Source organism: Hydra vulgaris, chromosome 03, assembly GCF_038396675.1.
Source record: "Hydra vulgaris chromosome 03, alternate assembly HydraT2T_AEP".
Taxonomy (NCBI): Eukaryota; Metazoa; Cnidaria; class Hydrozoa; order Anthoathecata; family Hydridae; genus Hydra; species Hydra vulgaris.
The window spans coordinates 34,079,617-34,106,903 of NC_088922.1; the positions used below are offsets into that span (position 1 = coordinate 34,079,617).

At 28.1% G+C, this 27,287-nt stretch overlaps 1 protein-coding gene across 1 annotated transcript; it reads left to right on the forward strand.

The window, feature by feature from the left end:
- The first annotated feature begins 16 nt into the window (after nt 1–16).
- Nucleotides 17–27,287, forward strand: LOC101238741 (proteasomal ATPase-associated factor 1). The gene is made up of 14 exons (XM_065792992.1): nt 17–152; nt 399–439; nt 1,858–1,955; nt 9,248–9,337; nt 12,683–12,778; nt 12,932–13,082; nt 16,264–16,308; nt 16,614–16,751; nt 16,840–16,931; nt 17,005–17,120; nt 17,199–17,284; nt 17,666–18,114; nt 22,593–22,807; nt 26,889–27,287. The coding sequence occupies exons 1-12, from the start codon at nt 97–99 to the stop codon at nt 17,830–17,832; spliced, it is 1,176 nt and encodes a 391-aa protein (XP_065649064.1). The 5' UTR covers nt 17–96; the 3' UTR covers nt 17,833–18,114; nt 22,593–22,807; nt 26,889–27,287.

Here is a 27,287-nt window from a genome sequence, read left to right on the forward strand (position 1 = left end):
TTTGTATGAAGCTTTTTTTTATGAAAATGTTTTTGTGTGTAAAAAATATTATTTTGCTTTTAGTGATGAATTTTAACTTTTTATTATAGGATAATAATGAAGATAGAGTTGCCTCAATTATTTGTTCAAAATGATTGGTATTTAGTAATCAAGTAATCAATGCTTTTATTTTCTATCAGTGTTTCAATGTTTTTATTTTCTTATGTCTTAAGATATATATCAATTATATATCAATTTTTTGTTTATAAATTAATTATTTTTAGCTATATGTTAAATTTATTTGCTATATATTAATTTTTTGGCTATATGATCAATTTAAGTTAACCAGGATTTATTCTAGAACTTATTTTGTTGCACTAATTAAAATAAGTAAGAATTATTTTCATCTTGTATCCTAGTGAATCAAGTTCTAGTTTTTGGGTGTCCTGTTTAATAGAAGGTGCGTGACAAACTTTCTTTTAAAGTTTTCTTATTGTATTTTTTGTCAGAGCTATTTTGATTTTTCATATATATATATATTATCTTTTTTATTTAATTTTTTTCAGTTGTGCATGTTGTAAGATTTTTTATTTTTTTCCAAACTATAGCTGCAAAGGTTGACCTCTTTAGCTACCTTTTAAGTATGTAAACCTAGTCAAAAAAATATTGGCATGTTTCTAATATACAGATAATCAGAACATATGTAATATGTAGTATATAAAGTATTGTACATTATATACAATATAAATAATGTATTGCACATTATTTTGTTTTTATTTATTTATTAACAAAGCTGTGTTGATTCATACATGAACGTTTTTAATTACCACAAAGTCTCTCCATAGTCAAATTTAATAAATAATTTTTTATTTTTAATGATTTCTTCCTCTTTTTAATTAATAATCTTTTATTTGCTAAAAGGCAAGTTAAATTGCATAAATGGAAAATGCAAGATTTAAGGTATTAAAAAGCATTTTTGGTTAGGGTATTTAGTTAGAGACAGTAGCCATATTTATCTGTAGCTAAAGCTGAGCTATTAATATTTATCTGTAGCTAAAGCTGAGCTATTAATATTTATCTGTAGCTAAAACTGGAGCTATTTATATTTGTTTGTAGCTAAAGCTGGAGCTATTAATGTTTGTTTGTAGCTAAAGCTGGAGCTATTAATGTTTGTTTGTAGCTAAAGCTGGAGCTATTAATGTTTGTTTGTAGCTAAAGCTGGAGCTATTAATGTTTGTTTGTAGCTAAAGCTGGAGCTATTAATGTTTGTTTGTAGCTAAAGCTGGAGCTATTAATGTTTGTTTGTAGCTAAAGCTGGAGCTATTAATGTTTGTTTGTAGCTAAAGCTGGAGCTATTAATGTTTGTTTGTAGCTAAAGCTGGAGCTATTAATGTTTGTTTGTAGCTAAATGTGCACTTGTAAAAAAATAAAAAATATGTGCATCTATTTTTTAATTATTTCTAATTGTTGAATTGAAGCTTAAATTTAGTTGCACCAGTTTGTTATCAAGTTTTTTTTTTTTTAATATTTAAAATATCTTAAGTATATTAAAAATAAAAAAAAAGATCTTGCTAAATAAAATTATTTAATAAACTTAAAAGCAATAATTTATAAATAATCTTACTTTCTTACTTAAAACATGCAACCATTATTTTCATAGGCATAGCTCTGAGAAAAATAATAAAAATAACCAAACACATATTTTAACTAAATAACATAAATTTTTGAAATTTACATTTGTCTATTTACCATGGTAACATGACATCAATAACATTTTATGATTACATCATGTTTCCATGAAATAATATGTTGAAAACATGAAAAATTAAATACCTTCAAAAAGTTCACATATTAGAAAGTATGAAGCTTTTATTACAGGTGCACCAAGTATGTATGGCATGATAAACTCATGGATAAAAGATGGCGCTGTTGAATTAATAGCATCTAATGGTTTTGAAGTACATTTAGTCAGGAAGGTGCGAACATTTTGTATTAGAAGAATTTATTGTTTTTTATTAAAAGATTTATTATTATACAAGTTTTTATACAAATACTTTGTGGAATTTATTGTAGCATTTTTTTTTAATTATAGAAATAAAGACTAGAAAAAGGCACGAAAAGAAGCTATTTTTAATTAGATATTAAAGAATGTTAATTAAAATAATTGCAAAATTTTTTTTTTAATAATTTTGAATTATAAAAGTGTGGTATGTGAGAAGGTAGCTATAGAAATTTTGAAAAGGAGATGTCAAATATTTTAGTGCATTCTCCCCCTTTCCTTCCCATCTTTTTGCTTGTTTTCTAAATTTTTAAATATTTAGTGAAGAAAATTTTTAACAAAAAAATATTTTATGAAAAATATTTTAAAGTTTTATGATGTTTAAAATTTTTTCAAGTTATTGCCCTACCCACTCTACCAGAGCATATGGGTCACATCATGACCTATATAGGCTTAGCACCATATAGATCCAACTCTGAGCAGGATTTTTTCAAAGGGAACTCATATATTCATATTTCCATATGAATATATGAGTTCCAAATGAGGTTCCCATTTTTCTTCATAGCTCCTTTCAGGTCTCATAAATGTTTTTCTTATATTTAATACTTAAACAGCACAAATGAGTGATAAAGTATATTGTATTCATTGTATAATATAATTGAAAAATAATCCACTTATCTAATATATGAAAATAGAAGATCAAAGTAGGAATTTCAAAAGAGAAAATGGTTTCACATAAATAATTGCAGATTAAACATAAATTTTTTCAATAAAAAGCATACACATTACATATGTTTTGCAATATACACTTGTTTTGCCTTGATTCTCAGATCTTTGAGACAATTGAATTTATGAACAATTGTCACTACAACTATCTTTTGAGTTTTGCAATTTTTTGACATCTCTGTCATATTTATATACTGATGTTTAGATAAATAATTTTTGAGATAAATTTAACAAAATATGTTTTCTTTTTTTGTATATATCATTTAAAGTTCAATAAATTATAATATATATATACTATATATATAATGTAAATATATATATATATATATAAAATAAATATATATATAATATAAATATATATATAATATATATATATATATTTATATATACAGGGTTAGTCAAAAGTTTTGTCTCCCCCACTGGTCTAACAATTTCAACTTTAATACAAAAACAAGTAATGATTTGCAAGAAATACATATTTATTAAACACAACAATACATAAACCAATAAAATAAAAATATAATTCATGCTTAGTACTTAGTATGTCCTCCATTTGCAGCTCGAACAGCCGCAACACGACTCGGCAGAGATTCCGCCAGAGCCTTCAGATAATCACCATCCATCGATTTCCAAGTTTTTTGAACACGGCGTACCAGTTCTTCCCTATTTTTTGGCCGTGGTTCAAGTAGCACACTGTCTTGAAGTTTTGCCCACAAGTGTTCGATACAGGTCATGTCAGGGCTGTTACCTGGCCACCGACCTTTTGGGATAAAGGCGGCAAAATTTTTACGACAAAATTCCTGGGTCTTCTTTGCAGAATGTGCTGGAGCACCATCTTGCTGAAATAACACATGTTGAGGGCTAAACACAAGTTGGCGACAGTCAGCATCATTACCGGCTTGTTTTCCTACACAAGCTTCTTTATAAACTGGAAGAATATTATTTATGTAATAATCAGCATTGATCGTAACTTTTTCTGGGACAATTATTAATTTTGTCAAACCATACCCTGACATTCCACCGGCAACCATAATTTTAAGTCCATTTTTTGGCTTCTGCGCCGGGATAATTTTAGTTTTGTCGTCAGTGCGAATGCGGACATTTTGTCGGTTCGGAGTCGGGAAAAGTTCGATGGGCGACTCATCCGTCCAGAGAATGTGACTCCTCTTGATACGCCCCAAATGGTTATCGTCCAGATACCCGTTTTCGTCTAACCACTGGCACAGCTTTAAGCGATCGTCTTTATTTTTTGCAGTTAGCAGGGGTTTTATTGGCTGTTTATAAGCAATTTTACCCCACGGTTGTTCGCGAACGAATCTTCGTACAGTTGATTCTGATACGATTTTATTTTTTCCCCGATATCGATGCGACATGTTCAGCTTTCTTGCGCAAGCACCTGGAGATGAACCCCACTTATTTTTTATAGTTTCGGTGATGATTTTTTTTGACGCTGGTGACAAAGCCTTCTGCAGTTCCGCCATTCTTTTTCTTAAAGCAGGAGCTGTATTTGTGACACCAGCTATTTTTCCCATCTAAAATAATAATACAAAACATAAGTTTTCCAGAATACTTCGCTTGTAATTGAAATTTAATTTTAGGGTGGGGGGAGACAAAACTTTTGACATGCATGATGAAAATTTCACCTTTAAAATTTTGAACACTAAACTAAACCCTAACAATCCGTGTTTTCATTTTATAATAATATAGACAAAATACTATCTATTAATCATGCTCATTATAAAATAACTACGTTTATTTAATAACAGCACCTTATTAAATATTCTTACCTTCCTGCTTTATAATAAAATCTTCGTATATTAAATCAAATAGTTTTTATGTCAAAAACGTATTTTTTTAAATAACATCAGTAAACAACAGTATTAAGGTCAAGGTTAGATACTGAAAATAATTATCTATAAATTACAACGCTGACAAGAGATAAAATGTACTTCAAAAAAAGTGCCACTAAGGGGAGACAAAACTTTTGACTAACCCTGTATAATATATATATATATATATATATATATATATATATATATATATATATATATATATATATATATATATATATTTATATATATATATTTTATATATATATATATATGTATGTATGTATATATAATATAATAAAATATAAATTATAAAGTATCTTCTTTAGTTTGCATCTACAATGAACTTTTAAAGTTTCATCTTCATCTTTTAAACTTTTCAGCTTTACAGAAATTATTATTGTTTTAAATAAACTGTTTTAATCTTTAAAAAATGTTTTAAGGTTGTTATTATTATTAAAGATATATGTTTTAAACTTTAAAAAATGTTTTAAGGTTGTTATTATTATTATAGATATTTGTTTACTCTACATCAATTTACAAAGTTATGTGCTCATACTGCTATGATCTTCACATTTTTTATTCTTTAGATTAACTTTTAGCTATAAAATAATAATATAAAAGTTCTATCTATAGTAACTATAGTAACAAGTTTGATTTGACTCTGAAGCATGAATGTGTTAATATGAATTGTTAACAATTGTATTTCTTGAAGTGATTTAATTTTTGAGAAAAGTTAAGTTAAGAAAAAAGTTGAGAAAATTTACAAAAGTTTTATTTTATGTAATAAAACTAATTTATAAAACTTTAATAAAATACTTCACTTTTCACATGATTACCTTAAAAAAACAAAAATTTTTTTCCGGCACAAATATTACATATAAGAGAAATTTTTTTTTCTATAAATTTATATATTTTAAGAAGAACAAGTTTTCATTATCTAAACTGCACTTTTGACTTTAAATGGCATTAAACTGAAAACATAAGTTGTGGAACCAATTATTGTTAAACCAGTTATTAGAATTTTTCTATAGCTTTTTTATAATTACATTCCTGTCTTTATTGTCTTAGTTATAAATAGTTAGATCTCTGCTTGCATTCTTTTACAAACTGACATTCGAGCTGCTTGTTGTGGCTGCACAAATTTTATATGTTGCACCTAATGAGTTGATGCTGTTGGACTAAAAAATTTATTTCGTTGATGTTGTTGAGTATTTTGAACTTCTGGATTGTCTCCTTATTGGCGGCGTTCTTTTGTCCAAAAACATCTGCAGTCCAAGTGTCTGCAGGTTTTTTTTCTCCATATGGTTTAGATAATGTTGTTTTGTTGATGTGGTCTGAAACATCATTGATAACATTATGTCCATTTAATGATGTAAGCATTTAATGATTAAATCTAAATGGCAAATTCAAGATGTGACTGGCAAAAGATGTGGTCAGACATAAAGTTAAGTTTACATAAAGTCCTGCAGCAAAAAGCATTTTTTTGCTTTCCTAACATGCAATTGGTAGTGCACGCTGTTTTTTTAACTTATGCTCTGATTTTCAGGTCATTTGAGACAGAAACGCCAAGATCAATAGTTGTAGTTACAAGTGTATGATAAAATACTGTCGATGGTTTCCATAGAGTATTTGTGTGTTTGAATCTTTGACAAGCTTTTCTTCATGTTTGTTTACCGCTTTATTTATAATCTCCTTAAATACTTTGCAAGCAAACCTATGTTTAGCTCGAAGTGCCTAATGTGTTGAGTGAACAGCTGCAAAATGTTCACCCTGAATTTTTTTTTTAGCTTTACTTCTGTCATAACCCATAATGGTTGTCTTTTTTAAAATGGCAAAGTTGATGGTGTTTAACAACTGTTTTGTATCTTTTAACTAGAAGCTGGTTATTTTCATACAAAGAACCTCCATTAAAAGTTTTTTTTTTTAATGTTTTCCCTAAAGCCAAGAGGGCCATTACAGCTGAGGAGACTACTTTATTGTGGTTGCAACCCTCTCTCAATTCTTTAACTTAAAAAGTTTAGAAGAAAGTTGTTGTCCAATGACAGATAATATACAGATTGATGAGGTATTGTAATCGGCTTTGCTCCTAATAAATTATTTTTTGTTAGAATAGTTTTTGTATTGTCCTTTGTCAAGCAAAGAGTCTATGTAATGATCAATGAGCTTGTACAGGTGTGTCTTGTAGATGATCTACTTTAGTGGTTTTTATTGAGCCGTCTGCTTTGTCTGAGATTATTATGTAAAGTTAAAAGAATTATCCTTAAAAGTGACTAAGTAAAAGTAATTTTATATATATATGAAATAATATCTAGGAAAACAAGCTGGATAAGAAGACATTCATCAAGACATTCTTTGAGTTTAACTGTGCGGGTATTAATTGCAACAATACTACCTTCTTCAATGAATTGGTAAGATGTGTTTTAAAGGTAAAGTATCTATAAAGAAGCATTGATGAGCAGCCTAGTTTTAATAACACAGTTTTTGCTGCTGATATAGTGGCTAAATCACAGACAAAATAGTAATTGTTAAGTCATGAGGACAATAAAAACATCTGATAAGAAGAGAATCCTTTACAACTTTGATCACATGCCATATTTGTTCAATTTCAGAAAAGTTAAGCTGGGCAATATTTCTCCTCAGTTACATTGCTATCTTTTGCCTGGCAACAAGTTTATTACATTTATCTTAGTTTAGCAAGCATTGGTTGTTGGCCCAGTAATGAAGCAATTCAGGAAAGTTGTTAGTTTATGTATTTTTAAGCAACCTTTTATCATGTTGATTATTGTGGTCATAGTGTTCAATTTGGTTTTGATCGTTTTGAATTTAATACATTGGGATTTAAGATTTTTTCTTCTACATAATAAAATTCGTAACCAGTACCAATTGCAAAAACATTTGAACGATGTGATAACATTGTGTTAATATCAACATATTTGGACAGTTAAATAAATTTATTAATGTTGTTGATATATCAGTTTGCATCAATGACAGTATGCTCAAAGTTTTTTTTGCTAACAATATTTTTTCATCAGAATTAATTTCATTTGAAATATTTTTGGTAAGAGATTAAAATAATGTTGTTTTAATGTTGAGAATGATATTCCTTAACAAGTGTATATTGTCTTAATATATATATATATGTATATATATATATATATATGCATATATATATATATATATATATATATATATATATATATATATATATATATATATATAAATTAGTAGAAAATCACTTAACAAATATTTTTCTCATTTAACACTGTGTTTCATCAATAAAGACTCATCAGAAAAATCTACCTTTTAAAGTTGTTTAAATATATATATATATATATATATATATATATATATATATATATATATATATATATATATATATATATATATATATATATATATATATATATATAAACACTAGTAAAAAATATGACTATGGAATGATTGAAGCAAAATGAAGAAATTATACTGATTGATCATCATTTTATTATTAATACTAATAATTAATAACAATATAAATGATCTTCCTGACAACCTTATCTAAAGTAGCTCTTTTTTTTGATGACTTAACTTTATATTCCTTAACAAGTGTATATTGTCTTAACTATATATATTTTCTCACTGGATTAACAAAAAGTCTTTTTTTTTTTGATTGCTTAAAACAGGCAGCCAATCTTGAATCTGATCTCACTTCTGTAGCAGATTGGGGCTTGCAGTGGCTTGTAAATTTTAACTCCAGCATAACTCAGATATTTACTACAAACAACTATCATAATACTGTCAAAATTCCTATATTAATGAATGGAAACCCTCTCACTGAGTCCTCTTCTTTACTTCTTCTTGGATTATTGTTTACTACTGACCTTTCATGGAAACGATATATACAATCGATTACTAAGTTAAAACCACATATCAAATCCATTACAAAATTAGCATCTGCTAAAGTTTTTTCTCTTTATCGTGCTTGCCATTTTCTTACTCCTGATTCCATTCTCTACCTCGTCAAATCTCTTATTTGCCCCTGTATGGAATACTGTTGTCATATTTGGGCTGGTTCTTCCAATGATGCTCTTTCTTTTCTAAACAAGGTCAAAAAACACAATGTAAACGTAGTTGGACCCTCTCTATCTGCTAAGCTTGAGCCTCTTTCCCATTATTGTAAAGTTGTATCTTTTTCTTTTTTTTTACAAATACTATCCTGGTTGCTGTTTAAAGGAACTATCATCTCTAGTTCCATCAACTAAAACACATTCTTGTTTGACTCGTCATTCAGCAAAGTCTCATTCATTTACTATATCTATCCCTGCATGCTCTAAAAACTTTTATTTGTCTAGTTTTTTTCCTCGCACTTTAACTCTTTGGAATTCTCATCTTCATGTTTTCATGACTTATACAACCTTTAACTTTTCAAGTCTTCTGTCAACCGTTTCTTTGCTCTTAAGTGATATTCTTTTTTTCTAGTGACTCCTAACTTAATAGTGGTTGCTTGCAGCTTTGTTTGGAGTGAATTAAAATAACAATAAAAAAAATAAACTTTAAAAAAACAGTTATATCATTGGTAGTGTTTTTCTATGCTGTATTCATTTTAGAATTTTTTTTTTTTAAGTTTGACTTTGATAATACTGTTTTTTATGTGGTTTAAGGATAATTTATATATAAGATGTATTTATGATAAAATTTTTACTTAGTGTACTAGTAATAACTATATTTTTAGGGTGTGCTGATGGTTAAATGTTTAGACTTTAATATAACAACATATTTCTTTTCACCAATAAAAGAGTTTAACAATATTCATAAAAGTTATGTAAGTTTTTTTTGTCTTGTTAGAAGTTATGTAAGTTTTTTTGTTAAATTTTCTTTTTTATATATTCTACTCACTTAAGTTTCTAAAATGCAGTTTTTAATCTTGGAAGAGTAATGAATAATTATATCATAACAAAAAAATTTTATTTGAAAAATTATTTTAGGAAAAAAGCAATTTGATTTTAATTTGAAAGAGATGGCAGTTTATTTAACATGCTATTATATCTCATTAATAAACTTTTTTTTTAAATTATAAAGTTATTGTTTATATAAATATATATATATATATATATATATATATATATATATATATATATATATATATATATATATATATATATATATATATATATATACAGTATCAGACAAAACGAGTGCAACCAAATAATGCTAATTTAGTTTCTTTATATAAAAGTGCTGCATTTTTCTAATTTAGAGAAATAACTATGTAACTGTTTAGAGACAAAGTTCATCAAATTTTATTCATCACAAAGTTCATTATTTTTACACGAAAATTAATAAATTAATCAAAAGTATTAAAAAAAGTTGATTTCCTTCTGGACAAAACAAGTGCAACTTGACAAAATGTTGACCAAGCTGTATTTCGCTATCAATATTTCGTGGCAAATCCTTTGTTGTCGATCACAGCCTTGCATCTTCGAGGCATAGATTCGATCAGGTGATCAATGAAACTTTGTGGAATTGCTGCCCAGGCCTTTTGGATTTGTTCAAACAGTTGATCCTTATTACGAACACCTTCACGATTAATTCTGCGGTTGACGATCTCCCACAGGTTCTCTATAGGGTTGAGATCCGGATATTGAGGCGGCCAATCCATCACTGATAGGTGGTTGTCTTGAAACCACTGCTTGACTACTTTTGCAGTGTGTTTCGGATCGTTGTCTTGCTGAAAAACCCATTTTATTGGCATATTCCATTCAGCATGAGGTAACATAACATTTTTCAGGATATTTTTATACATGAAACGATCCATTATTCCATCATTTCGATGTATTGGACCTAGACCGTTAGCAGAAAAACACCCCCAGACCATTACATTGCCTCCACCATGCTTCACGGTCTTATGGCAGTATGTTATCAGCAAATGTTATCGCTCCCAATGATGTTGAACTTCAATTCATCACTGTACAGGACAGTTTGCCATTTCTGCACATTCCAGTCAATATGAGATGAAGCAAACAGGAGTCTTTTCTTCTGGTTTTTTAGTAAATCAGCGGTTTCTTTGCAGTGCGTCGAGAAAACAATCCGGCATCAACAGCACGTCGTCTGATTGTTCGGTCCGATACAGGCAGCTCTAATTGCTTTTGTATCTCGACTGATGATATCCAGGGATCTTTCTTGACTGATCTGACGATCATAGAATCCTCTCTAGAAATGGTGGAATGCGGTCTTCCACCTTTGTTATCTGCTGCCAACTTCCCCGTAGAACGATATTTGGAACATAGTCTTGATACGGTCCATTTTTTCACGCGATATTTATCACAAATACTTTTTTGTGACATTCCACTTACGTAATCGCCAATAATTTTCTTTCTTAGTTCCAATCCAAGACTGTCGGGAGCCATTTTTGCACTTGAAGTCATAAAAATAATATAAATAAATAATCACGCTTCTCAAGGTTTACTGTGTTACATTTACCTTGTGATGATACAATAATGCTCTGTGGAACACAACTTCTTGGTTGGATGTGGACTGTATTGATGTAATAAAACACTTGTTGTATTTCACTTCTTGTATTGATGTTCTTCGATAAAACACTTTGATAAAACTCACTTCGATAAACTGCCTTGATAATACTGACTGATTGACTTCCATATACTGACTGAATTACATGTCGATTTACATGTCTCTTATATAGTAAAATGAACCTGTGTGAACCTGTTCTGGAAGATTCTAGATTCTTTTTTTCGATGCTTCTGGAAGCTTCTGGAAGCGTCTGGATGCTTCTGAATGTTTCAGGATATTTCTGGATGCTACTGGATGCTTCCAGATGCTTCTTCTGGAAACTTCTGGAAGCTTCTGCATGCTTCTGGAAACTTCTGGATACTTCCTTTAATTATTAAAAAACTTCCGTGACATTGACACGAACCAGACTTAAGAAAATGAAACAAACCAAAAAAGTTGCACTTGTTTTGTCCGCTGCAAAATGGCACTTGTCAACGAAATTCTGCCTGTGTACTGTCACCTGTCAGCTGATTGCTCATTTCATGGCATGCTATGACTCCAGACTCCTGAACTGTTTGCTGTGGTAGTATAGTTTGTTTCGTTTTTAAGACATGTAAAATTAGGAACACTTTTTAGCATTGTTCGATGTTGGTTGCAAATGTTTTGTCCAATACTGTATTTATATATATATATACATATATATATAAAACATAATAACATTTAATAATTTGAATAAATTGTATTCACTGCATACATTCATAAAAATTTATTCATCAAAGTCTGAATTACACAACATCTCAAATATTAAAAATCAATTCTTAAAGTATCGAGCTGATCCATTTATTGCCCCATTGATCATCCAACTCATCCATTGATTAATCTAATTATTGCAGAAGTTATGTAGCCGCCTACAAATCAACATTTTTCAATTAAAGAAACCCAACACACATAATAAAGTCAAACCAGAGATTTCTAGAGCACTTGCCTAAATTTTTGGGGTTTGAGATTAGACACAGTTGTATTTTAACCATGTTGCTTAGCAGAAAGATGTGTAAAGATATACTTTAAAAACACATTCTTATGATGATATTTTTTAATCAAGTGAAAAATGTTTTTCTTATAAATCTATCCTTAGTTAAAATGTTTTATGTATTTATAACTAAATCTATCCTTAGTATAAATGTTTTATGTATTTATAGTTTTTATGTTTTATGTATTTATAACTATTTTATGTAAATGTATTTATGATTTTTCTAATTTAAATATGAAAATTTTACTGTTGAAATCTTCAAACAGTGACAATTTATTAGAAATTTAGTTTAAATATTCAAAATGTAAAAGGTTTTGATAAATTTAAATCATTCAGTGATTCAAATATCATTTTAAAATATTGTTTTCAATTATAGCACTTTAATAAGCAATTTTTTAATCCCAAAAATTTTTAACAATCTGCAAGCAATTCTTTACCAAAAACCTGTCAGATCCTAGGCTAATTTTATTTCAACTGTCTATTACTACTACAACATTATGCAATATGCAATAGTTAATACCAACTTACCCTATTATGTTTAGAGAACTTGATGTCTGTGTTTATCAGTAAAGTTTATTGCAGCAAACTTATTTAGATTTAATAATGAAATTTTTATGCTAAATCTCATAGGTACATTGTATGGATTTATCACCTAGTGGCAGTCTTGCTGTTTCTTGTAGTTATGGTGCTTTGTGTGTATGGCAAACAGATGATGGACTTACACGAGTTATTTTTTATTTTCATTATATAAGTTATTGTTTGTCTTATAAAGTTAAATTTGAAGTTAAATTGCAAGAATTAAATATAAATTGGAGTTTTTTATATTACTTGTTATAAAGTTTTAATTAATTTTAATGTAGCAATATTACTCAAATATAGCGTACATTGGATGGACATTATGGGGACCCTTCACATTGTCGGTTCTTTCCATCTGGAGTTGTTGTGTTATCAGGAGGAGATGATATGCTTTTGAAGATCTGGTCAACAGAAGATGGATCTTGTCCCGTCACTTTAGTTAAGCATAAAGGAGGTTATAATAAATTATAATAATATTGAATTTAATAGCAAAAATAAAAATAAAAATAGATTAAAGTACTATTCATCAAAGGTTGGTCTAAGTTTGGTATTGGTTCTTCATCAGAGGTTGGTCTAAATTGATCCAACATTAAAGCTGCAATAATTTTTGTTTTAAACTTTAATTGCAAGCTCTTTTTGTTATTGTTTGTCCAGTTTTTTTCTGTTGAGCATATATTGCTGTTGAGCATATATTGCTGTTGAGCATATATTGCTGTTGAGCATATATTGCAACAAATATGTATATGTATTGCTATTTATTTAAATAAAAGTTATTGAAATAAAATATTTAAATGAATATATTTATTTAAATAGTTAAATCAGTAGCTGACAAACTAGACATGTAGCTGATGGTATAGTTATTGATATCACTTCAGTGCTGGAAGTGACATGATAAATAATAAATTGATAAAGTTGTAAATACAGTTTCATTTTGAATACAATTACTGCTGTGGCCATAGTTGCAGCCATTGTTGTGGCCATTGCTGTGGCCACAACAATGTATTAAATGTATTTAATATTATAATTGGTTTCTAAAATTGGGAGTATTATTAGATACTTTAGGTCATGTTTTTCTTGCATTATTATAACACTGATTGAAAAGCATCATAACAATTTAGAGTATATTTTTATTATTACTATCATTATTTATTATTATTTATATTGTTGTTATTATTATTACTATTATTGTTATTACTATTATTATTATTATTGTTATTATTATTAGCCTGTTTACTGCTATTTAAAATCAGTGTAAAATATAGTACATAACATTTCATTTCTTTTTTATAAACTTGATTCCTGAATCTCCTCCTGTCAAGTGATTTAAATTCATTTGGCAATTTGTTGTACAATTTTATCCCATTGTAAAAGATAGACTTTTGTCCGCTTTTCTTGTTCTAGTTTTTTTAGCGATAATTATTTGCATTTCTTGTAAAAAAATTGTGTACTTTATTGTTCTTTATTAGGGCTAGTTTGAACATGTTCAAGTTTGAACATTCAAACTTTATGCAAAAATTGTTCAAGTTCGAACTTTTTTCTCCTAATAGTTCAAACTTTTAAATTTAAAAAAATGATATGTCTTTACAATAATTTTTGTAAAAACAGCTGAAATATAAGTAAAAATTATAAATTTGAATTTTTTTGCTTTTTTTTGTCACCCGTAGCGACATCACATTTAAGGTAGAATCAGTTTTTTCCTATTGAAAAAGTAGTTAAACTGTGACTTTTTCACCATTTGACCACTGTTTATTTACGTTTGAAATTAAAGTTATAAAGGGTTTAAAATTCAAACAAAAAATGGCTACTCAGCATTAGCACATCTAGAAGATCTGAAGTTTAGGAGAGTTTACAGTTGTTCCCAAAAGCTGCAACAAGCAAAATGTGTCTCAACACGCACTATTACAAATATACATACTCAAATGTAATAGCATCAATAAAAATTAAATTAATAAAATAATAATTTAGTACATAAAAGTTATATATTTGTTAAACCCAGTTGTTTTAAATCAAGGTAATCAGTTTGAGAACAAAATAAAAAGAAATAATATAGATAATTTTGCAAATTAATCTTATTCAAAGATTACTCCAGCTTAGAGAGGTAGACTCGATGTTAATGAAAAAACCAAAAATGGTAACTATGGTAACTAGAAATCATAACAAAGAATTGGCTCTAGCTAAAGAACCGAAAATGTTTTATTATAACATGATTTTCAAATGTAATTAACTAGGGTAAAATTAGGTATGATTTCGTGAAAGGGCTCTCTAGTCTTGGATTGTTTTCACATACAAAAAGTAATTAGTTGCAGGAGGATACTTTGCATTTACTTTTTAAAAGCAAATAAAAAGTTTTTAAAAATAAATTAAAAGTTTTGTACTTAACTTGAACCCTTTTGTTTTCAATTTTAAATAAATAAAAACTATTTAAAAAAGTTCGAAAAAGTTTGAACTTTTTTCCTAAATAGTTTGAAAGTGTTTGAGTTCAAACTTTTTTTAAAAAGTTCAAATTGGCAGCCCTATTCTTTATACAAAACCCTTAAAAGACATTTCATTTTTCTAAACGAAACTAGCTCCCTAGCTGCAGTAGAATAAGTTATTTAAATAAAAGTCAGAACCTGCTGTTTATGTTTCATAGAAACTCAATATATATAATAGTTGATAGATAAAACAGTATTTTTTGTCAAAAAAACTGAAGACATTGATATATATATTTTTTAAAGTGTTAATTACTGAGTCATTGTGTAATATTTAGACTATTACAATTCTAGCAAGTTTATTGAATTAGTTAATTTTGTATAGTTAAAACTTGTTTTTGTAAAAAAAACAAAAAACTGGCATTATAAAGGCATCAAAATTTTTTTTTAAAAATTATATATATGTATATATATATATATATATATATATATATATATATATATATATATATATATATATATATATATATATATATATATATATATATATATATATATATATATATATATATATATATATATATATACATAGTTCCTGTACAAGACGAGAAACAAATTACACTTTAATTTAAAACAAAATAATACTAAAAAATACTAAAAGAATATGAAGGAATACAAAAGAATACTAAAAACACACTATATATTGAAAGAAATACCATACAGATAATTTTTTTAAATTATACTTTTATACAGGAACTTTTCCCGCACCTTGTATATGTAGCAATTTTGTATATACGAGAACTAAGCAGTATAAAAATATTTATTACTAGTCAGAAATGAAAAAAACCTTTTTGTTACATTGTGTTATTTGCTGTTGTTATATTGTTATATATTGTTATATTGTTATCCGATTTGTTGCTTATTCCAATCATTCCAAGTTATTAGACATTTTTATTCAAGAGAATGAAATATTTTTTAAACTAATCTATAACATTTTCTTAAACCAATCTATAACAATTATTCTCTCAATAAAAATTTTTATTTTTCTAAAATTTGTAATCATAAGACTCAATCATGTAGTTGTCGATAATTTGTTCCGTGCCCATTTAATGGAAAATGCCTAGGCAAAAATATTAATTGTCAACAATAAAGTTATAAAATACAGAATTATTTATCTTTTATTTTTTTGAATAGAATTAATTTTTTTTTTTTTTTTTTTTGCAGCCATTACTGACACTGCAATTGTCGAAAGAGGAAGAAATTTTATATGTAACTATTAATATTTTTGTAAGACTATTTTTGTCCTCGAAACATTTATGTTGTTGCATAAAAGTTTGCTGGAAACATTTATGTTGTTGCATAAAAGTTTGGTGGAAACATTTATGTTGTTGCATAAAAGTTTGGTGGAAACATTTATGTTGTTGCATAAATGTTTCCTGGAAACATGTATAAATATTTCCTGAAAACATTTACGCTGTTGCATAAAAATTTCCTGGAAACGTTTAAAAATGTTGAATATAAGTTTTTGTTTAATATTTCAGTACAGCAATTAATAGTGTGATATTTATTTAAAGCTTGCAGCCGAGACGGTCGAGCTTTTCTGTGGGATTGCGGCAGTGCAAAATGCATCGCAACTCTTTTAGAAAGTGAAACTGTTCTTAATTGCTGTTCACTTATTTCTTATGGAAGCAGTTTTCAAAATAATGGAAAAAGTAAAAGATTATTTGTTGTTATTCAGTTTATATGGTTTGTAAACATTGATAAACCGTAAAACCATTTTTTAAAGTGTTTTGCTTTTAGATCAGTTTGAACATGGTACCGATGGAAAATTGCTTGTTGTTGGTCAAGAAAGTGGTTATGTACAAGCTGTAGATGTTTCTTCGAAAACTAATGTAGTTTTTATTTTAACTGTTAAATTTCTTTTTGGTTGCGAATTGCGGTTAATCTATTATATTTTCTATTAAGGTTTACAGCCTTAATTGTGACTCCCCTGTAAACGATTGTTGTTTCGCAAGCGAGAGCAAGCTTATAACTGGACATCAAGATGGAAGAATCAATATATTTGATATTAGAAATACAACGTAGGCGTTTATTCTAATTTTTTTTTCTTTTATTTATTTTGTGTTATCAAGACTTTTTTGTTATGTTTTTTAATTAAGTTCTCCGCTATATGATTATAAATGTGGTAAATCGAGTGTGAAGTGTTTGGAAAGATTATCTGATGATAGCATTCTTATTGGAAGAGGTTTAAATTATTCTTAATTTTTAAAATTTTCTTTGCCTAATAAATTTATAACTTAAAACTAAATAAATTTTATAAAAGGCTGTCACATCCGTTGTCCGTTTAATAAACAAATTCACGAAAATAAAAACAAAGTATTTAATACAAAAATAAATAAAAAAATGCATTATAAAACTAAATTTTCAAAAAATATATTTTGTAAATTTTTGAGATGAAATTTTTGGCTAAAATAGTAATAGCCGTTTTAAAAAAAGCTTTAGGTCGTTGTGTGAAAATACCATGCAACACATACTCCTTAAGCAACTAATCTTATTATTATTGTGTTTTTGTTTTTGTGCTGTAAGAATTATTTATAGATTATGTTTGGTAATTTTTTTTTTTTAGAAGACGGTTCCTGCAGTTGTATACAAATAAACGACGTTAGTGTTACCATAGAAATGTCTGGCCCCAATTGTGACTCTATTTATAATGTTAGCTCAAATAGTCCGTTTGTGTACACTGCTTGTCGAGATAAAGTAATACGTAAATATAAAATGGATATTAAAACATAGCGTGTACATAGTATATATAGCTTTTAAAATGGATTGCGCACTTCGTTAAAATTACGCAAAACATTTTGTTTTTGTTTTGCATAAAAATCCTGTGATGAATTATTTATCTTTTTTTTTTTCAGCAAATGATTTTAATTGAGAATAATATACTAAGAGCTTTTTTATGAAATCATTTGTCTACTTATTTTAATTTTTAATATTATCTATATTTGAAATATTATTTTTTCTTATCTTCAAAGATGAATTTTTTTTGGTGTACTCTGTTATTTACTTTACCATTAGGTAACGTTTAATCTTTTTATTGTTTGAATATATATAGGTAAACTATTTTAAGATGTTTTTTTAATTTTATAATTTTCTTTATTTTATTCTATTATTATTATAATTAAAAAATTTTTTTTTAACAACTTTCTCCGTTTAGTTCTTAAAATATTTTAGTGGTTAATGAAAATCGTGATAACTACGTTACAAATAAACTTGAATATTGCGATTTTTTTTTTTTAATTGTTTTTATAAATTTATGTTGATCTTCTTTATAAGATTAAAAAATGGTTGAGATTAGATTTATCTTTATTAAAGTTGAATTTTAATCACCAGCGTCTATTTAAGAAAATAATATATTGATTTAACTCATCATCAATGGTGGAAGGTAGCTCTATAAGATAGCTTCTTTCGATAAGACCTGATTATTTTAAACTAATTTTTTTTTTATCTGATTTTGCTAATGATAAACCTATTGCATTTGTTGAATTAATGTATTTTTCGTTATAACGTTTTTTTAGTTTATAAATAACCAAGCTTTTATCAAAATCCTAACTTTTTATCTACACCTTAACTTTTTATCAATACCTTTACCTAACAAAGAAATTTAAACCTCATGTTAATATATTATAATGATAGTATATGAGGCACCTCACAGGATAAGGGACCAAGTCTTAGAAATGGAGTTATTAGCTCTACTGTATAATAGAAAGAAAAATGATCAAAAAGAAAAAAAATTTAATATTTTTATTTTTAACCAAGTTGTAGCTGTTTGTGCGGGACAACGACCGGAATAGCGTTTTTGAGAAAATTAAAGTTGAAAGTTCGCATAATTTAAAAATGTTATAAATTCAGTTTAATGAAGAAGTTAGTGGGTATTTTCTGTTTTTAAATGCATAATACAGTTTAGATTACGGGTACAAATTTTCACATCAAATAAATTTCAGTAACTCTTTAAAAATAAAAAAACGGAAACATAACTGAAATATCAAAAAGGTACCAACTCTTAATAAAATACAAAATTGTGTATCTGCTTTCGTTTGGGGCAAACTGGAACTGTTTTTAACATTTTATTTATATGTCCAACTTGTTTGCAGTAAGAACATGTGGACGGCTTTCTTTTAACCGCAGGCAAACCCATCGAAAAATCTAGATTGCCAACCGTTTCTTGAACTGTTTGACAAATATTTGCTGCTCTTACCATTCTCGTTACCGACGATGACTGATTTTTTCAATTTTGAAATTGGAGTACTAGCTTCTATGCATTCAGCAAACTCTTTGACCGAAGCCACTTCATTTATATTTTTTATGTATGCTTTTCTTTGTCTCCCATGACGCAAGAAGCATCATCCGATTATCTCTTATTCCTCGAGTTTTTCCGGGTAGAACTAGTGCATTATTTTCAGCATAATTTATTATAAATTGAACAACTGCTGTGGCATCTACTTTTGTTCAAGTATTTTTGGGTTGTCTTCCAGTATTGCCATGTTTACGAGGAGCAGTTTAAAACTTAATGACTCGCCTGCGTAGTAGACGAAGACGTTTACGACCAATCCCATTCAAAAACAGGAATGTTTTCAAACATATCTGTATCCGTGAAACCGATAATCCATCAGTGTTTTTGATTGAAGTTCATTTTGATCTTCATAACGATTACAACACATTAGTCTTTCACTCGTGTGAAGAAGAGCACTTAACTGGGCAACAATATTGTCATTCAGTTTGTTTTCACGTTTAAGCATCCTATCAATCTCAAAACATTATAGTCTGTATTCGCGTATTTCTGAATGTGAGAAGCGCGCCATACAGTATTTATTTTTTACTCCTTGATTACATCCACAACCAGATTTTATAAATTTTTGTATTTTTTCCTCATCTTCATTTTCAAATAACTGTGAGTAAAGTGAACGGAGAGGAACTATTGTCTCAATGGTGTTATCAAGAACAACAGTGTCATTTTGGATCGTCAGTTCATCCTGTGAAGTTGAAGCAAAAAGTGCATTCTCACTCATCGGTTCATCGAGCAAAGTCAAGGTCATCGTCGCTTGATGCTTGGTTATCAGGTGAATAAGACATTAAAAAATCCTCATCGAAATCATTTTTACGATCTCTATATTCAAAGAAATCGTGCAGGGCATCGTTGCCTTCTGATGGATCTAAACTATAAGTTCCACAACTATTCAAAAGCTTTGCTATATCAGCTGTTTTAGAAGTACTGGATTCACGATTCATAATAGCTAAAAACCATCAATATTAACAAGTCATTAAAATTAAACTTAAAGTTTAATTTTATCTGAACTTTTTTCTACACCTAACGTGAGTCGGCTCTTATCGTTGGTTTGAAATACTAGCAGAAATTTCGCAACGAATAGTTGTTTATTTGTTATAATTAGTTTGGTGTGTATGAATATCACTGTCATGCACTTCTATTTAAATACAAAAAAACCGCAATACATAGTTAAATTTATAAATTAAGCGGGCTAATTACGTCAGCATTTGAAATCAATTTGTTTCTAAAGTAGCACCTGTTAAGAGGAATTCAACAGAGAAAAGCGTATTTAAAATTATTTCTTTATTTAATCTAATAATTATATTATCAATCAATAATTGTTGTACTACGATTAAATCATAACAAAAAATTTAATAAAATATTTGGTCACCATGCTCGGTTTAAAGGGGTAATAAATAACATACATATAAGTTATAATTTCAACGATTCTTAGGATTTTTAACGATTATTGATCAAAAATAAAAAGTATTATATACTGGCACGCTAAAACGTTAATAATACAGCATAAAAATATAATTAACAAGGAGTTCTTTACTTCTAGAGGAGAGAACATTATCAAAACAGTTCTGACGAAGAGTTGGTATCTTTTCCACATTTAAAAAAAATCCTTTTTTGCAACTACCAAAAAAATTTTTTCTCATAAAAATACCTTATATGTAATGTAATATGATAAAACTATAAAAAAAAACAATAATCTCGTTTTTGAATTTTTTGACCTGACTAACTATGTCAAATATCTCTGTAACTAGAAACTAAGACTTGGTACCTTTTCCTGTGAGGCGCCTCATATGTAAGACCTGGTAAAAATTAGTGACAATCTTATTAAATATTTGTTTAAAGTCGATGTAATGGTTAGAAAACACAACTTTGCCCATTAAAGAAACAACCCTAACTTTTAGAAGATGTTGTTGGTGTTTGCTAATTGTATTTGTAATTCTTTGAATACATATTGAAGAGGTGAGCACACGCGAAAACACAATTCTATCAGTTTGTAGTAATAAATACGAGAGAAATACTAACTTAAAAAGAAAATACAAAATTAAAAAACTACACAATGGTTTAAAGTTTTTCTTTATTTAGTTTGCAAAGCAAATCGTAAATTTGAAAACCTCTGTTTGTAAAGAACGTTCGTTGCTAAACCCCACCAAATTTAATTTTGGCTGGGATTTTAAATTTTTTTAATCAATTTTATTTATCAAATTTGATTTTACAACGGCAATTTGTTTCTCAACTTGCCGATTTTAGGCTCTGGTAGATATTACAACAGGAGGAGAAAAAAATGCATTAGATAAGCAGTTTTAGTTAAAAAAAAGTTTTATTGGATAAAGACTTTATTAAATACGTTTAATAAAGACGTATTTAATGTGGTTTTAAAAAAAACCACATTAAATACGTTTTTGAAGTAGTTGAGTAATTAATGTATCTAAACAGTAACATATATCGAAACAGCAGTATGTGCTTGTTTTCTACTAAAAAACTGTTTTCTACTGTTTTCTACAAAGTTTTACAAAGTTTCTAGTAAATGCTAAAAGCACTTTTGTAGAAAACAAGTTCAACAAAATTTTTTGCTTAAAAATTGAAAACAAAACAGTTTTTATTTTTTCTTTTACCTATTTGACATAGGATTGTTTGGTTTATGTATCTTTTTTTATTATTTTTTTATTTTATGATAACATATAACAAGTATTTTGTTCAAAACGAAACACACACACACACACATATATATATATGTGTACATATATATATATATATGTGTACATATATATATATATGTGTACATATATATATATATATATATGTGTACATATATATATATATGTGTACATATATATATATATATGTGTACATATATATATATATGTGTACATATATATATATATATATATATATATATATATATATATATATATATATATATATATATATATATATATTTAAACAGTATAAGTTAAGCATAAAGATGTAGGGCTTAAATTTAACTGTTACCCCGTTATAAAAGACAACTAACCCCGCTACCACTCCTTCCCTATATACACCCACTAACAACATGGCGAGAGTTAAATAGAAAATACTAAGTATTTTACACTTTTATAATGACGTGATACTTAAAAGAGAGAAAAAATGTATTAAGTATTTCTAATGTTTTTAGACAGTTGCGTATAAAAGTTATTGTGATAAATTCAATTATTAAAAGTTTTTTTATATTTAGTCAGCAACTTGGAGTGTTATTCGTGTTCTTCAAACAGTCAAAAAGAATGTCTATTCAATATAACCATTAAAAAATGTAAATCCGAACAAACACGTTGCATGATGGCATCGTATGTTATTGAAGAAAACGGTCAAACGATAAGAAAGAAAATATACGATTGCTCAGACATCTCTTGTGAAGTTCTGTGCTTAATGGAAAGATTTGAAAATTGCAATGTAAGTTTTTTTTACTTATTTGTAGTTAGTTTAAATAGTTACGTGATGATTTTTAAATAAAGTATATATACATGTATTTCAATTTATTTTTTAAATGAAGTATATAGTCAAATCAGGGAGGATTCTACGTGGAAAGGGGATGTCATGCCCCTCTCCCCCTCCCCTAAGATAACAACTTATTGTCAATTTTTTGAGGATTATAGTCGACTTGTCGGGTATTTGAATCATTTGAGTTAAGTGATTTTTAGTTTTGTGGGCTATTTTTTGGGGGGATTTTAGAAAGCAGTCGGTACTTTTTGTAGGCTCGCCCTCCTCACTTTGTTCCTATAATCGCCTCTGAGTCAAAACCTAAACATGAGCTACAATAAAAAAAAGCAATTGCTTACGCTGGTGACTCCCCTTTGCTATTTTAGAACTTTATACACGATACTTTTAGACACGCAGTAAATTGCAAACTTGTGCAAAAACTTGACATTTTATCAGGGGCGGACGCAGGTTTTTAATTTACCCCGTCAAAAAAAAGCGCCTTACGCCATGTCAGATTGTTGTTACGCCGTGTGAGATTATCAATGTCAGAAAGAGAATGTCAGTATTTGCCTTAACTATGACTACTAATCATATAGCTAATCCCAAACAAAAGTATGGGGTTACATATAACCTGTCCTGTTAAGGACACCACCAATGTCTTGGCCTGTCCACGGGTTTCCATGCCTATTTGTTAGCTATTATATGAAGAGCGGTGATAAGGAACAAGAATTTCTTAATATAAAGTATTTGGTGTGTGTTAGAATAAGCACCATAAACACTAATAATTGAAATCAAGTCGTTAATTTTTTATAGAAAATTCGTTAATAACATTATCAATACATGGAACAATTTCATGATAGACAATACAATTAATGCCAAACCGTTAAGTCAATCTTCTGACATTCACACTGACATAAAGTAACAGGAAGTGTCCCTAGTATCCTTAAATCTATCTTAATACTTTCAAATCCAGGGAATGATATAGATTTAACAGTTAAGGATATACGTCAGAATTAGTCCCAGAGAATCTTTCCCAATATTTTTCTTAAAGAACTAGTTCACGATTCAACGTAATGAAATCATCTTAAACTGCTGCCTCGCGGAAATCATCTTAAACTGCTGCCTCCAACACAATTGGCTTTTAAGAAAAGAAATCATAATAAATGGAATAATTGCTAACCATTTATATGTAGCTACAGTTTCTGGTTTAAATCTTGTCGATATAAATGTAGATACATGATCTATTAGGTAACAGCTCTTATGAAGTATTGTGAAACAGACTGTCATGGAACATTAGAACAATTTTTTTGAACAGAACAGGTTCTTGGTTTCAAAACTAAAATGTCAGTTTTATTTGAAAGCAAACATGATGCTTTGTAGCATCTATTTTTAAAACTTTTATATCATTTCTGATGGAAAAAAAAATGAAAAGATAAAAAAAGGAAAGATAAATTGAAAAGTATTAATAGAATTTCAGGGTTTGACTCCTAGGGGAAGCCGTGATACTCTCAGGGGAAGCCATGATACATAAAGCATGGAAAATAAATAATGTTCAAGAAAAATGTTTAAACCATCTTTACGCTCAATCCATTTAGTTTTGCAAACATCCTTTAATTTTTTTTTTATGAAAGTTTGTGAATATATATTATATTCACTTATCAAAAACCTCTGAGGCTAATTGGGCATTACACTATTCACAAACGATTAGTTCAGTTGATGGCTATGACAGTGTGTATACAGAGCCTATAAATTTATAATTAGAACCTGAACAGAAAGACCATTTATATACCCAGAGACAGAACGGGCTCCATTATACCCCATGCTTAACATGGGGTTTAATGGAGATACAATCAATATCAAACAATACAGATTAACTTATTGTATTAAATTATAATAAGATAATTATTATTGAAAAAAAAGTAAAAGTGACTTACCTCAGTGCAATACAAACTTCTGCACATATATTTCTTCTTATTTTCACAATAAGAAGAAATAGTGGCACAATAAATAGCCATCAACAAAACGTCTTTAAAATATCTTCATTAGTAACTATTTTGTTATTTTTATTAATAAATTTATCCAATAAAGTTTCATAAGGCATATTTAAATTGATAAGGCTTAGTCCCAAACTTTTTAATGTTTACATTAGAGATCTTCCAACTTGCTCTAATTCTCATACAACTCAGTTTGCTGACGATATTCCCCTCTCTGAGGAAGATGTGGACTCGTAAGCACTAAAAACCAAAGACTTCTGTACGTCTTATGGCCTCACAATAAATTCGTCAAAGACGGTTTAATATTTAAGAACCCTAGGAAAAAACTGCCGGATAATTTACAGGTGGTAGTAGACGGTTGTATAATTAATCTAGTCAAAACAGTTAAACTGTTAGGAATAACCCTTGACTGGCATCTAAATTTTGGTCCTCATATAAAAAATATTTAAAAAAATGTCATGGTATCTTGGGAGTTCTTTCGAGAGCTAGTCGTTACCTAACTAGGGACCTTCTGAGATTGGCTTATATATCATTAGTAAGATCTTAGCTTGAGTATTCTAGTGCAATTCTTGTATCTGCATCACCATCATAGTTAAAGAAACTAGAAATAGCTCAAAAAATTGCTCACGAGTTATTTGCGGAGCAAATCGAGATGCCCATTCATGCCCTCTTCTTACCAAATTAAAACTGGACTCTCTAAAAGATAAAAGAGAAAAGCATGTAGCTGAACTTGTTCGTTCTATTATAACTAGAGATTGTTCTCCAGCATTTTACGACCTATTTGAAGATCGTACCGAGGGGGAAACTCATAAAGAAATCCACTCTCGTATTAAAATCGCCAAGAAACAATTTGTTGTAATTGGCCATAAGATATTGAATAACAGTTGAGCAAACTGAGAGAGAAATACAAAATAAAAAATTACAAAAAAATAATAATATAAAAAAACAAAACAAAAAAAAACAAATAAATAATACAATAACAACAACTCGAGGAGTGGAAGAAGGATCTGTTATTTAAACGATTGTAAATAAAACTCTTAACTTAACTTTACTGTATCCAGCTCTTATCGAGTATAAAAAAGAAAAAGTAATAATAATAAGATCGACGGTTTTTAAACTTTTTAGAACATCTTCAACTAAGTTATAGGCCATGCTTACACTAAAATTTAAAAATCCTCTCAGGCAAAACAACGGAAATACTTTGTGTAGTCGTAGTGTAGTCGTAGTTTGCAAGTGCTGCAAACTATGACTACACTACAATTTTTTAAAAAAAGTTTAATTTTTAAACGAATCAGATTGCTACTTCTAATAGCGTAAACCAATTACCTTATCCAATTTTCTCATATCCTGCAAAGTATAATTTACACAAGAAAGTTTTATAAAACAATTTTCTCATATCCTGCAAAGTATAGTTTACATTAGCAATTTTTATAAAACCATTCTTGCAACCTCTGGAAAGCATAGTTTTTACTGTAAACTTTTTCCTAATTGCATTTTCTAACAAAATATGACAAAAATATAAAGATGGCCAATTTGTATTAAGCGGGTATTAGACGTCGTAATACCATAATTTATATATAATTTTTTTAACACGTCACTTGCAGCACTTGACGGGGTTACTTGAGGACATATTGACGGGGTTAATTTACTTGACGGATTAAACCCGCCTCTGATTTTATATGGTGTTTATGGTTTAATTTGTCTGGAAAAAGAAAGTAAAAAAAAGTAAAAAATGTTTTAATTTTTTTATTTTAATTGAATAACGAGGGTATATATAACCCCTTGAAATATTGTAATATATTAAAAATGAATTTTATAAGGATAAGTTTATATTCTATAAACAGATGTTTTAACTTGATTTTAAATCATTAATTTAAATTTTTTTGTATAATAATTATAATTGTATCATTTTGATCCTTCAAAAATCAGTTTATATAATTGTAAACCTCTTTAAAAAAATTCATCCGTAGAAACCATGATATACTAAAAAAGTTTCTTAAATTTTATTTAATTAATGTTATTTAACAGGCCTATAAATTTTAAAAATTATGGATATTTAGAGGACATGTTGCGACAAAAGTTTATGTAACGAAATCATACCGACGTTATCACCAAAAGTATCTCAATATCACAACTCGAAATCTAAAGGTATCATAACATCACAAAAAGAAAAAGACAATATATCCCAAATAAATATTCCGACACCAAAGCCATCGATAGTGTTTGCTGAAGGTAGCCGGCAGTGTGGTTCTTACCTTTTGACCTTATTTCTACTTTTAAATATTTTTTTATATAATTATTGATTGCGGCTTTATTTTTTGTATGGCAAAATTAATTTTTTTTCTTTTAAATTTAATTGAACTTGTTTAAAACAATGTATTTTTTAGAGTATATAAAATGTATACAACCTCAATGTGACGCAATTAAGTGGCAAGTCAGAAAGATTTATTATTTACAAA

What these genes read in the sequence shown, in the direction of transcription:
- LOC101238741 (XM_065792992.1), top strand. Translation starts at nt 97, where the DNA reads ATGAAGATAGAGTTGCCTCAATTATTTGTTCAAAATGATTGGTATTTA. An exon ending in ACAATATTCATAAAAGTTAT is followed by an intron (nt 9,338 to 12,682) that starts GTAAGTTTTTTT and finishes TAAATCTCATAG; the next exon opens with GTACATTGTATGGATTTATC. An exon ending in ATGTTTCTTCGAAAACTAAT is followed by an intron (nt 16,932 to 17,004) that starts GTAGTTTTTATT and finishes TTTTCTATTAAG; the next exon opens with GTTTACAGCCTTAATTGTGA.